The 13,047-nt window shown below is 42.0% G+C and overlaps 1 protein-coding gene across 2 annotated transcripts in view; it reads right to left on the reverse strand.

The window, feature by feature from the left end:
• Window positions 1-5,233: 5,233 nt before the first annotated feature.
• Window positions 5,234-13,047, reverse strand: part of PBX1 (PBX homeobox 1) — a 335,328-nt gene continuing 327,514 nt past the window's right edge. For both annotated transcript variants that reach the window (XM_019986747.2, XM_019986764.2), the window contains one exon: window positions 5,234-7,236. In XM_019986747.2, the coding sequence (XP_019842306.2) occupies window positions 7,216-7,236 (21 nt within the window). In that variant the 3' untranslated portion in view covers window positions 5,234-7,215. The remainder of the gene's footprint in view (window positions 7,237-13,047) is intronic.

Consider the following 13,047-nt stretch of genomic DNA (forward strand, 5'->3'; position numbering starts at 1 on the left):
TACTTTCAAGTGTACAGCAAAGTGATTCCAGTTATATATATAGGCTTCCGCAATGGCTCAGCTAAAGAATTCACCTGCATTGTAGAAGACGCAAGTTCAATCCCTGGGTCGGAAAGTTCCCCTGAGGAGGGCATGGCAGTCCACTCTAGTATTCTTGCCTGGAGAATCCCAAGGACAGAGGAGCCTGGCAGGTACAGTCCATAGGGTCGCAAAGAATTGGACACAACTGAAGCAACAGCACACATGCATATATATATAACTGCACGCCACACACACACACACACACACACACACATATATATACATAATATGTATACGCTGTGCTTAGTTGCTCAGTCATGTCTGACTTTTTGTGACCCTATGGACTGTAACCTTCCAGTCTCATATATATACACATACATATATTCTTTTTCAGATTTTTTGTTATAGGTTATTATAAGATATTAAGTCTAGTTCCTTGCGCTATATGGTAGGTACTTTTTGTTTACATATTTTATATATAGTAGTGTGTATACATTAATTCCAAACTCCTAACTTCCCTTCCCCTCTATCTCCTTTGGTAAGCATAGTTTGTTTTCTATATAGCTCCTTTCATCCATGGTCTTAACTCACACACAAATAAAAGCAGTAAACACTCTCACGTTGTTGAAGTGCCAGTGTTCTCACTGTAGGAAGCTGAGGGCAGGGTCAGGAGATAAATAGAGGGACCTAAAAAATTAAACAACAAAATATTTCAGTCCAGACCACATACTGGCTTTGAGCTCACTGTTTGTATCAGGACTGCTAAGTCCTATTCCATCTCTCCTGTACACTTTGAGGCTCTCAAGAATGTCAAATCTCAGGAGAATGCAGGGGAAGAAGGTGGGCAAAGTGTGTGTGTGCAGTGCTCTTGCATGTGTGTGAAGGATGAGGCTCTGGGATATCTTCGCTTCTCCATCCACCATCCTCCCACCTTTAGGGCTTATCCGCCTGAAACCTACCAGGAGCAAGGAGCTTCCATTTGTCTAAGGGCAGTGGCCGCTGATTGATGCTCACTTGATCTTTCTTTCATGCAGAAGGATTTACATGCCAGGTGTATGAGGCCAGGAACAGCTTAGGCAGGAGACACATTTTAAAAGCTCAAAGAATGACTTTAAAGCACTAAAGGTTCAATGCATCAAGTTGTAGGCTGGATGCAGGTGCGTTGGTGGCACCTGTCTTTGCCTAACTGTGGGACTTTATTCTGTCTCCAGACCTCATTGCCCTGCTGTCACAAAATCCAGCTCAAGTCCAGCGCCTTCCATGAAGAGCATATTTAGGGTTAGTCTTGTCAGCCTTGAGAGGTTCTGGAAGCTGGCCATCATAGGAGAAAGCCTGTGAGTGAGAGTTTTTGTGTGTACACGTTCATATTTCCCATCAGAGAGGAGTGAAGGCAATCAGGATGCAGCCTGCTGGAGGTACCCAAGCATCAGCATGTTATCAGATAATGTTCTGAAGGTTGTCTTCAGAAACCAAAGTGCAGCTGAAGATCAGGATGCTTTAGAAGCTCTCGCTATCAAAGGAAGACTGAACTGAGCACAGCTCACAGCCTCACCACTAACCAACCTGAAGAAGCTGCATGCAGCTCTCCAGATTCCAAAACTTGGCTCAGAGCTACACGAGCGGAAGCTGGGAGAGGGCAGTGGTGGAGGCTTGACATAGATTAACAGAACTGGAGAATATTTCGTAGGTGCCAGCATCTGGTTTCCCCTCTGTTCTTTTAAGGTAAATACTTGATGAACATCCAAGGAGGGGAAGAGACAGGTTTGTGTGTCAGGGTCACACCATTTTTATTGTTCACCCAGGTGAACCAGCTTTCAAACGAAAGCCGAAAGTTGGTGAGTTTTGTTGCCTTTTTCTGAAAACCAGAGATAGTTTCTGTAAGAGTCATCACCATTAAAATGGCATTCTAAGAGGGTCTGCACAGCAATGGAATTAAATAATAAAATAGATGAGAGTTCAAATGCGCAAACCATGGTCTCTGCTCCCATCTCAAGCTCCCACCTCTTTTCCTAGAAAGAACTGACTGATAAATTACTGCAGGTCTGCATAGGAAGTCTGCCGAAGATGCAAAATGAAATTTGATAGGAGCTGCTCTATGCTTGATCACCTCTTTGCCAGTGGGGACACCTCATACTGGAAGGAATGACAGGCCCCGTAAAAAGAGCAGGAAAAGGCCAACAGGGTGAGCATGCTGGGACAGGCATCTATTCGGTGAGAAGTCCTCTTGCAGAGCATGGAGAGCTCTGCCAGGACCTGCCAGGGCTGGACTGCAGCAGAAAACCTATCTCCCTGGGGTGGATGTGCCTAAAAGTGGCTTTGGGCAGATTTGCAATAAGCAACAAAAAATGTATACTGTATCACAGATACCCCGAGCTGTGGTTGACCTGTCAGGCATTGGCTAGAGCACTGCATCAGTCAGGGTGCTCCAGGGAAACAGAACCAAGAGGCGATATACCATGTGCAGGTATGTGTGTGTGTATGCACACTTACACACATATATGCATATGTATGTGTATATCATGTTTGAGAAGGGCACGATGGCCACACTCACCTGATGCCAAATGCATTCTTCCCTGTTCCAATTGGTAACAGTAGCACTACCACCTAATCAGAGTCGATTACCTCTGCTTTCTTTTCTTGCTGTTTGGTCTTTTGTCACAAAGGGCCTAAAATGTCAAGACAGCAGTTGCACCTTATATAGCTCAATGGGACTCACTATCTGCCTGAAGAAAGTATTCTTTTATTGGGAGTTAGACTTCCAACCCACAAGGACTAGAGTTATGGGAATGGGATGCACAAATCTCTTAGGTCACTGGAAATGATGGAAGTAGGTTCACTTTGACTTCTGCCCTTTGGGGTCTCAGATTCATACATCCACTCCAGTACTCTTGCCTGGAGAATCCTTAGGGACAGAGGAGCCCCATGGACACAGGAGCCCCATGGACAGAGTTCATGGGATTGCAAAGAGTCAGACATGACTGAGAGACTAAGCACAGCACAGCGCATGGTAGGGGCAATAATATCTGGAGAAGAGAAGGGCAATCCACTCTAGTATTCTTGCCTAGAGAGTCCCATGGACAGAGGAGCCTGATGGGCTACAGTCCATGGGGTTGCAAAACGTCAGACACGATGGAGCTACTTTCACATATCAGGGCCCAGCACCACAGAATGGTCATTGATTAAAGAGGTACAGTATGTTCTGAAAGATAGAGCCCTATCATTTCAAGGTATCATCTCCAAGCTGGTGCTGTCTTGAGATATCCATTTTATCACTCTTACACTCCTACACACTAGCAGCATCTGAACGTTACATCGTATCACAGAGAAAGTGAAACTCATGGTCACGTGTTCACTGCCATCCCTCCTTTGAAATAGAGGGTTCCTTGGTATGACGGGATATTATGTAGATCTTGTGTCAGGGGATCATACGCTTTAGAAACCCCCAAACAGTGGTGCCAGCTGAGGTCTTGAAGGTAGGAAAGACAAATTAAAATGTGAAATATCTGTTGATTCTAATCAAGATAAATTATTGCCTCTTACAGAGCAGAAGGGATCCCATGATGTCAAGTTGCGGCTAAGTGGCTGCTTTGTCTTCTTGGACTGGTGCCATCTTGGTGGGGGAGGAGCTCAGTTTGGTCTACCTGGTGGATGGACACTTGGCAATCGCAATAGCTGTATTAGTCTTGGTGCGTGGGAAAGACATGCATCTTCCTGCCACCATGAACATTCCATTATGCGTCCATTGTGCTGGCCCTGAGGTTACCACTGAGAAAATCAGACTCAATCATTCTATGTATTAATAGTTGCTCAGTGCCTATGCTGTGAGGGATGTTGTCTGGGGCACTAAATAAGAGATGCAAAGATATTCAAACTTTGCACTCATTCCCATAAGTCCATATACCATGTGTCCTCCCCAGATCTCTTTGTCACTGATCTTGAAATCTTTCCTCACCCAGGCTTCTGAACCAGTAGCCATGGAAAAGGTATTGTTTCAGAAGCTTGCACCTGAAATCTTCATCACAAGAGCTCTTACCCTACGGCCCAAGGAAACTTGTGAGGTTTCCATCAGCTACCAAGTATATACATTCAGGAACTGAGGAAATTAGCAAGTGTGAGTCCCTGGACCTGGTGAGCGCACTGAGACAGACTTAGAACTGCTCCCCTAACAACGAACCATGGCAATTATCTGGGCCCCAGACATCAATGTCAATCTGGAACTTCTGTCAAACAGTCTTCAAAATGCCTAGGTAGTCCTCTTCCCCACTATATCTGAGTAAATGCCAGGGATCTTTGCGGGGTGGAAGGGGAAAATCATTGTGCTAGACACATACTATATTTATAGGGTCTTTCTACCTGGGCACATTCTGCCAGTGGGTTCTGGATCTGAAAACTGATTCATATCTGGAAGCTAGATAATGGACCTTGACTTTTAATTGGTTTGCCTGTCCCCAGTCTCCTGATTATGTATCCTTGGCTTCTTTGACTATAGAGTAAGCAATGCTTTGCTGGTTGTCCATCTGTCTTGCCTCTAGAAATGCCATGCTTTACTTGACATCTCCATGGTTCTCTAAGAGTGTGACAAACCTGGCTGTATTCCAAGCTCGTCACTCATTACGATAATTAAATGTAGGGTCAATGAAATATGCTTATCCAGACTCTAGGAGATCTTTAGGCATGAGCAATTCACTATCTCCTGAGTCAGTTTATATCATCATTAGACATCCACTTTTCTGGAAATCCTTTCTCATGCAGCAGAATTTCCAGCAGCAATCCCAGAATTTCTATCCACATGGCCACTCCTTTAGGTATTTGGAAGTATCTGCTATGCAAATCCTCTCCCTTATTTCCCTCACAATGACCAATTCCCTCTGAGTGAGTGAGTGAAGTCACTCAGTCATGTCTGACTCTTTGCAACTCCATGGACTGTAGCCTACCAGGCTTCTCTGTCGGTGGGATTCTCCAGGCAAGAATACTGGAGAGGGTTGCCCCTTGCTTCCAGGTTAATTTCAACAGAGCCAAACTTTCACATTCTTCAGGAAAATCAGAATGCTCATTTTAGGTTCCCTGGAGGAGAAACAGAAAATACTTGACCCACTATGGCTTGGGAACATAATAACGAAACTGCGTATTAAACAGACAACATGCATGCAGTATCTACTATGCGCCAAGCCTGTGCAAAGCAGTTTACTCACATCATTTTCACAACAACCAGTCATTTATGCAACAAATATTTATTAAGCACCTAAATCACTCTAGAAACTGGAGATACAGCAGTAAAGAATACAAAAACCCCTGCCCTTATAGAGCTTACATTCTAGAGGTGGGGAAACAAGCAATAAATAAGATAATTAAGTGCTGTATATAGTAAGTTAGGAGTTGAGTGCTAAGGAGTATAATAAAATGAGGGTAGAAGACAGGAAATGCTGGATGGTTTGCAATTCAGAGATCATGTTCAAGGAAAGTCTCACTAAAAAAGTAAGTTGAATAAAGACCTGGAGAAGGTAACAGAGTGACCTTTTGTGGATAACTGGGGAAGACCATTCCAAGGAGAATGAACAATAAAGGGCAGAGACCCTGAGGTAGGTATTATTATCTCCATTTTACAGATGGTTAAATGACTTGCTAAAGAGCCACTGCTTGAGGATGGAGCCAGAATTTAAACTCAAGGCTACTTGACATGAGGCCTGGTGCATAATATAACTGTCCAGTGATGGAGTGTAAGTGAAGCGCTCTACATTACAAAAGCCTACAAGAGGGAAGGAACTTGCCCAGATGAACACAGTAAGTGCCCTGCACATGAAAGCTTGAAAGTGTGAGCTTTCAAAGTTGCAAACATGCGTTCGCATGTCCAGTCATGTAAGTCAGCTCTATCTGAGGAGGAGCTTTACGTTTCGGAGGTACAGGACCTGAACGTAGACCAGTACATGAACGTCAGGTGTGAGTGCCATTGCAGCTCGCCCTCCATCTCCTACTGCTGATGACCCTTCTACCACCTCCCACGCCCTCTCCCTCCTCCAGTCAGCAACTCTTCTCTCCTGTTCACTCAATGCCAGCCCCTAGATGCCAACTGTTGTACTGTACTGCTGTACTACTGTTCAAGGTACTGTACTGTACGATTTTAAATGCTTTCTTTATTTTTTGTGTTTGTTTTTCATGTATTATTTGTGTGGAAAGTTTTATACACCTATTACAGGATAGCACTATATAGCCAACTGTGTTAGTTGGGTACCTAAGCGAACTTTGTAGGGCTCAACAAACAAATTGGACTTGTAAACATGCTCTTGGAGCAGAACCCCTTATATGGAGGTGACTTACCACACTTGTAGATGATGGCAGAGTTGAGACCAGAGGGCTGTCATTTCTGCCACACCATCCCTGCCTCCAGAATCCGGACATCATTTCCCAAACCAATGAACAGACTTATAAAACTTTAGCAACATATTTAATGAGAGATATGTTAAAGAGTCTTGGCTTGATGACATAAATGATGCCTCCAACTCTGACTCCTTCAGTGGCAGTGAGTAACAGAGCATAGACTATAAAGTTAGATCCTTCTAAACTTGAAAGCAGGTTCCACACTTTTCTCACTATGTGATCTTGGGCAAGTTATTAAACACCTCTGACCTCCCAGTATCATCATCCATGGAACAAGGATAGAACTGTGCCTCAGGGATGTGGTAAGGATTAGATAAAATGTGCACAGCACCTTGCAGACTGACTGGGATAGAGGGCATGCTCTAATGTGTTCATTATCTTCTCCCCTTCTTCCCTCTCCCCTACGTAATTAGTTGTATTTCTACATGCACAGTTCTTGCTTTCTTAATGTATTACAGTTTTATTGAGGGTTGAGAGGTTGTCTTCTATATGTAAGTGCTCACCATATTTTATATTATATGGCGGTACATAGTGAATGCTTACAAGTGATGATTTGATCACTGGGTTAGTGGGGAAGAGAAGGAAGAGTGATTATTGCTTTGGGACTCTGTTGTTGCAACAGTCATCTGGTTGCAACATGTGTCAGCCCACTGCTCACCACAGTTGTTCTGACTGATATGACTGGCCAGGAGGTATCGTCTTACTTCTTCAAAAGTCAGTATGCGTCATTCTGGAAGATAGACCACTGTCCAGTTAGAGGAAGGCATGTCTTCAGTCAAGAGAAGAGGAGTAGCTGTCATCACCAGGTCATCCAAACCATCAGTAGGTTCTTGCAATATCCTGGTAAGAAGCAGAATTCCAGTTTAACTCACAACTTTAACATCCTCTACCCACACATCTTTCATCAGGACCACCATCAAAGAGTCAAATTGACCGATTTCAGTTTTTATTTCTTTTGTCCACCCTCTGGGAAGAGCTCAATAAGCAGCTAACCAGCTGAAAATAGGAGGAGAAGAAAAAGGCCTGGACCTAGATGATACAGGAAATGGCTCATCAGCCATCCAAAATTGAAGTTACTTTTTCATTCATGTAACGTGAATAAAAATTCTCTGTGATAAATATTAGGAATAGTTCAATGGAGAAACCCATCTGTAATTCCTTTCTTTTAAGAAAGAAAAAGTAAATCATTTGTGTTGCCTTTCTCCCTACATTAGCTTTTTCAGTCCTCATAAAAACGCTGTAAATTACCCTTAATTTACAGATGAAGCAACTAATCCCAATAATATTAAATAACTTGCTTAAGATAATAAATTACTAACCCGAGAATTATATGGACAGGCTTTTAACTTGATCCCAGTGGTTTTCCTTTGCACCTCATTTTTATGGCTCCATTTAAAAAGGATTGATAAAAGACAGTTTCCCCTGACCCTATTATGAAGGGTCAGTAAAGTTTGAAAGAAATCATTATAGAACTGTCTTTTCTTTTAGTGATTGTACATAGAACCCAGGCTTAAGACAAACAGATTTTTTTAGAGAAAAAATAATTTTTTTCAAAAGTTAATAATGACTCTTGTGACCCCATAGACTGTAGCCCACCGGGCTCCTCTGTCCATGAGATTTCCCAAGCAAGTATACTAGAGCGGGTTGCCATTTCCTTCTCCAGGGGATCTTCCAAACCCAGGGATCAAACCCAGGTCTCCTGCATTGGCGGGCAGTTTCTTTACCACTGAGCCACCAGGGAAGCTCATAATATTAACTTGTACTTTTCTCTGGATCATTGAGAAGTCCCCACAGACATGATGCTTCACCCTCAATCACTACAGAATGGGGACACGGTGTCAATGTTTCCATTTTGGGACTGCAGGCTCAAGAGGAAAGAAAGAGAAGCTACAACAAAGTTAGGGAAAGAATCATACTTCTACATATTGGCCAAGTTCAGCTTGACAAACTTATAAAAATAGATCAATCTATCAATAAATTGTCAAAACATTCATCATACACAGACACAGGAACAAATACTAAAAATAAGGAAAATCAGTACTATTGTTAAGGTGATAGGATTATGAAGAAATGTCCCCAATTTTACATATTTTGTAATGATATTATATTATTGGTGTTTTATAATATAAAAGGAAGATATAAACCAATAATTGTATTCACTTCACTGGATGCTGTGAAAGTACCCATTTGCCCAGGACTAGGTTACTTCTTTCCATCAAAGTCCCATGAGTACAGTTTATTGAATTGACACATTTGGAAGACAGACTTCTGAATCAGAAGCACTAATATGTTCTCAGTGACATCCTTTAGGTGGAACTGGTTCTTATGGAATTAGCACTCTATACCCAAATAGCACTGGCCTCAATTTCCACTGCTGCTGCTGCTGCTAAGTTGCTTCAGTCTTGTCCGACTCTGTGCGACCCCATAGACGGCAGCCCACCAGGCTCCTCTGTCCCTGGGATTCTCCAGGCAAGAACACTGGAGTGGGTTGCCATTTCCTTCTCCAATGTGTGAAAGTGAAGTCACTCAGTTGTGTCCGACTCATAGCGACCCCAATGGGCTGCAGCCTACCATGCTCCTCCGTCCATGGGATTTTCTAGGCAAGAGTATGCCTTCTCCGCAATTTCCACTAGTACCCCTCAAAATGAGCAATGATATAGAGTTTGACTTTTTGGACTAAAGTCACTTAGAATACCTTCTATAGCAAAGCTTTTTCTTGTATTTTTATCTTAAAGGGTTGGAAGATTTTTTCTTTCAATTATTGCAGCAAATTATGCCCAATTCACTAACTTTTATAATTTCTCATTTATTTCACTAGCTTTTATAATTCCACAAGTAGCTTAGAATGTTGGAGTTTAATGGAGAAAAGAGTTAAACTTTCCTGTCTGAAAATGAAGAAACTGAGGCTTAGAGAAAATACTTTCAAATTGAAAGTAAGTACATATGGCATCACAGTGGAGCACAGCTTATATCATATTTTTCCAACTATAATTACAGTCTGTCCTATGAAGTAAGTATAGTGGTTCCTCTCCTTGATATTACTGCTTTTCTCAATTATAATATTTACTAGCTGAGCAGAAAGTACTCAATCCATTGGTGTTAAGGGCTTAAGAATAAACTTGCTCAGATATGCAGATGACACCTCCCTTATGGCACAAAGTGAAGAGGAACTAAAGATCCTCTTGATGAAAGTGAAAGAGAATGAAAAAGCTGGCTTAAAACTCAACATTCAAAAAATGAAGATCAAGGCATCCAGTCCCATCACTTCACGGCAAATAGATGGGGAAACAATGGAAACAGTGAGAGACTTTATTTTTGGGGGCTCCAAAATCACTGCAGATGGTGACTGCAGCCATGAAATTAAAAGATGCTTGCTCCTTGGAAGAAGTTGTGACAAATCTAGACAGTGTATTAAAAAGAAGAGACATTACTTTGTCAACAAAGGTCTGTCTAGTCAAAGCCATGGTTTTTCCAGTAGTCATGTATGGATGTGAGGGTTGGACCATAAAGATGGCTGAGCACTAAAGAATTGATGCTTTTAAACTATGATGCTGGAGAAGACTCTTGAAATCCCTTGGACAGCAAGGAAATCAAACCAGTCCATCTTAAAGGAGATCAGTCCTGAATGTTCATTGGAAGGACTGATGCTAAAGCTGAAGCTCCAATCCTTTGGCCATCTGATGTGAAGAACTGACTCATCTGAAAAGACCCTGATACTGGGAAAGATTGAAGGCAGGAGGAGAAGAGGATGACAGAGGATGAGATGGTTGGATGGCATCACTGACTTGATGGACATGAGTTTGAGCAAGTTCTGGAGTTGGTGACAAACAGGGAAGCCTGGTGTGCTGCATCCATGGGGTCACAAAGAGTCGGATATGACTGAGTGACTGGACTGAACTGAACTGGACTCATTGGAAAAGACCTTAATGCTGGGAAAGAGTAAAGGTAGCAGGAAAAGGGGACAACAGAGAATGAGATGATTGGATAGCATCAGCGACTCAATGGACATGAGTTTGAGCAAGCTCCAGAAGATGGTGAAGGATACGGAAGTCTGACGTGCTGCAGTCCATGGGGTTGCAAAGAGTCAGACACAAATGAGCAAATGACAACAACAATGAAGTTTTCACATTTTATAGTGAGACAGACATTTCACATTTAAGAATCTGGCATGTAGACAGTCTCAAAACTAGGTTTCCATTTCACTTGTTTTCTTAGAGGAGAATATTATCTCATGACTTAAAAATCTGAAACAAAATCTATCAGATTAAAAGAAAAGGGAGTCCTCCCTGCCTCTTGCCATCTAAGGGAATTCCATAGCCTGAATATGGGCATTGGCTCCCCCAGATTTCTGCTAATTCAAGGTAGGAGCAGTGAGGTCTGACGTAGAGGGGGTGAGACTATTTGTGTCTATGCCTCTCTACCTCTTAGGAACTCTTTGAACTTGGCTTCTATCTTATACCATGTTATGTCCAATGTAAAATTTAAACCCTTTTCAGAATTATCAACTCACAACATTATCATGACATATATATATATATATTTATATACATTATATAACATTATATCTATATGCATATATAGATATATATATATATATAGAGAGAGAGAGAGTACTGAGAGTATGCTCAATTTTACAGAATAATTCTGGACAGCCAAGGTTGGGAGGAATCACATCACCCATCACCCAGTACTCAGATTTCTGCCACTTTTCTGGCTTCCTCTTTCCTCTTCTTCTTTCTGCCTTTCCTCCCTTTTTCCTTTCTGTTATGCTGAGCACTCCAAATTCATCTCTCTGTATGATGAAGAGCATTACCACCCTTCCTCTTAGATCTTCACACCCACTCATAATGCTGACCCCTCAAAATTCACACTCATTTTTTTCTCCAAGAAGGTCATTCTCTCTTTAGTTGTCCCTGTTACAGTTATAAATATTTCCTTCATTGTCTATGAAAGGTGCAGTCAGAAAGAAATTCCTGGGAGCAACGTGCTGTGGAAAACAATTGGGCAGTTTCTCCAACAGTTAAATATAGAATTACAGGATGACTCAGCAATTCCATTCTCAGTATGCTTTCAAGAGAAATAAATATACATTCCCTCAGAAACTGATTCACACATGAATGTTCATAGTAACATTATCATAGTAACCAACAGGGGGAAACAACTCACATTCTCATGTACAGATGAATAGATACATAAAACATGATGTGGCCGCACAATGGAATATTATTCAGCCATGAAAAGGAGCCAGGTGCTGATAACTTGCTATGACATAGGTGAACTTTGAAAACATTATGCTGAGTGAAAGAAACCAGGTATAAAATCTTACCTATTATATGATTCTTTTTATATGATATATAACCTAGAGGCTACCAGGTGATGAAAGTAGGAGGAATGGGAAGTAATTACTTAATGGGCATGTGTCGTTTTTATAGGGTGATGAAAATGTTTTGAAACTCATGAGAGATGCTTATTGTACAACATTGTTGAATATGCTAAATACCACTGCATTGTACAGTTTTAAATAGTTAATTGTATGATATGCAAATTTTACTTCAATTTTAAAAATTTGCACATGTGTGCACACAGATACACACACACACAGAGAAGAGGGAGTCATAAGTTGAGGGTAACACTGAAAATTTTCCAGGCCCTCCTCTTGGACTCTCAGGCAGTTCTGGGAGTTGCCTCACTTTCTCAGGAGGGGCACGGCAGCCTCTGTATTTAGATACATTCTCATGGAGTTAGAGGCCTGGATTCTAGGCCTGTTCTAATTGTCGTCTATGTGATTCTGAACAAATCACTTAATATCTCTCTTCCTTATCTCTCTCTTCCTTAAAATCACTTAAGGAAGGCTTTGGACTAAACAATCTTTAAATCATTTGTATTATATGAAATAGACTAGTTAATTTAAGCAGAAAAGGAAAGTACTAGAAAGATATCAGTTGGCTCACAGAATTTAAGGAAGCCTGGGTAATTAGTCTTAGAAAAAGACAGACCCAGGACACCTTGGTGGGTGAGTTGACGAGGGTAGAAGCTGATGGTGGGGGCGGGGGTGTGATGTAGGGGAAAATCTCATTGAAGTGCTGCTGCTAAAGGGGTAGGTGCTGGGAAATAAAAACTGTAGTCTTTCAGGACCTTCCTAGCTACTTACTTCCTCACCCTTCCTTCCTTCTTCCCTTCCTTCCTCCCTTCCTTCTTTTCTTCCTCCCCTCTTTCCCCTCTTTTCCTTTCTTTCTCTTGCAAATATCAACTGGCTTTTAAGCTATGGCGAGATTAGATTTTGGCACACAAAAGTGAACCATTTTCTTCCAGAAAAATTCCCATTTCTCTCCAGACTCCCAGGAGGATGAACCCATGGTAGGAAAAAAAAGGGCTGCCTTGGCTGAGGCTGGGTATCAGAAAGCCTGAGAGTGGCAGTGCCCACAAGGATCAGAGCCAGAGAGGGCTGGGAGCACTGAACTCAGAGCAGATGGCTAAGAGAACAGTCCACCAAAGACCCTGGGTACCGCTGCTAGTCAGAGGGGTTTCCTCTCAGAATGTTCCCATTAACACATTTTCTTGGCATTGGCCTTATGGCTGCTGGGATGAGTAGCTTTTTTCGTTTTCCAAACTGTCCTTATCAGTAATGCAACAATAGCTAATTTAATTAGC

The sequence above is a fragment of the Bos indicus genome, chromosome 3 (genome assembly GCF_029378745.1).
Source record: "Bos indicus isolate NIAB-ARS_2022 breed Sahiwal x Tharparkar chromosome 3, NIAB-ARS_B.indTharparkar_mat_pri_1.0, whole genome shotgun sequence".
In the NCBI taxonomy this organism is placed as follows: domain Eukaryota; kingdom Metazoa; phylum Chordata; class Mammalia; order Artiodactyla; family Bovidae; genus Bos; species Bos indicus.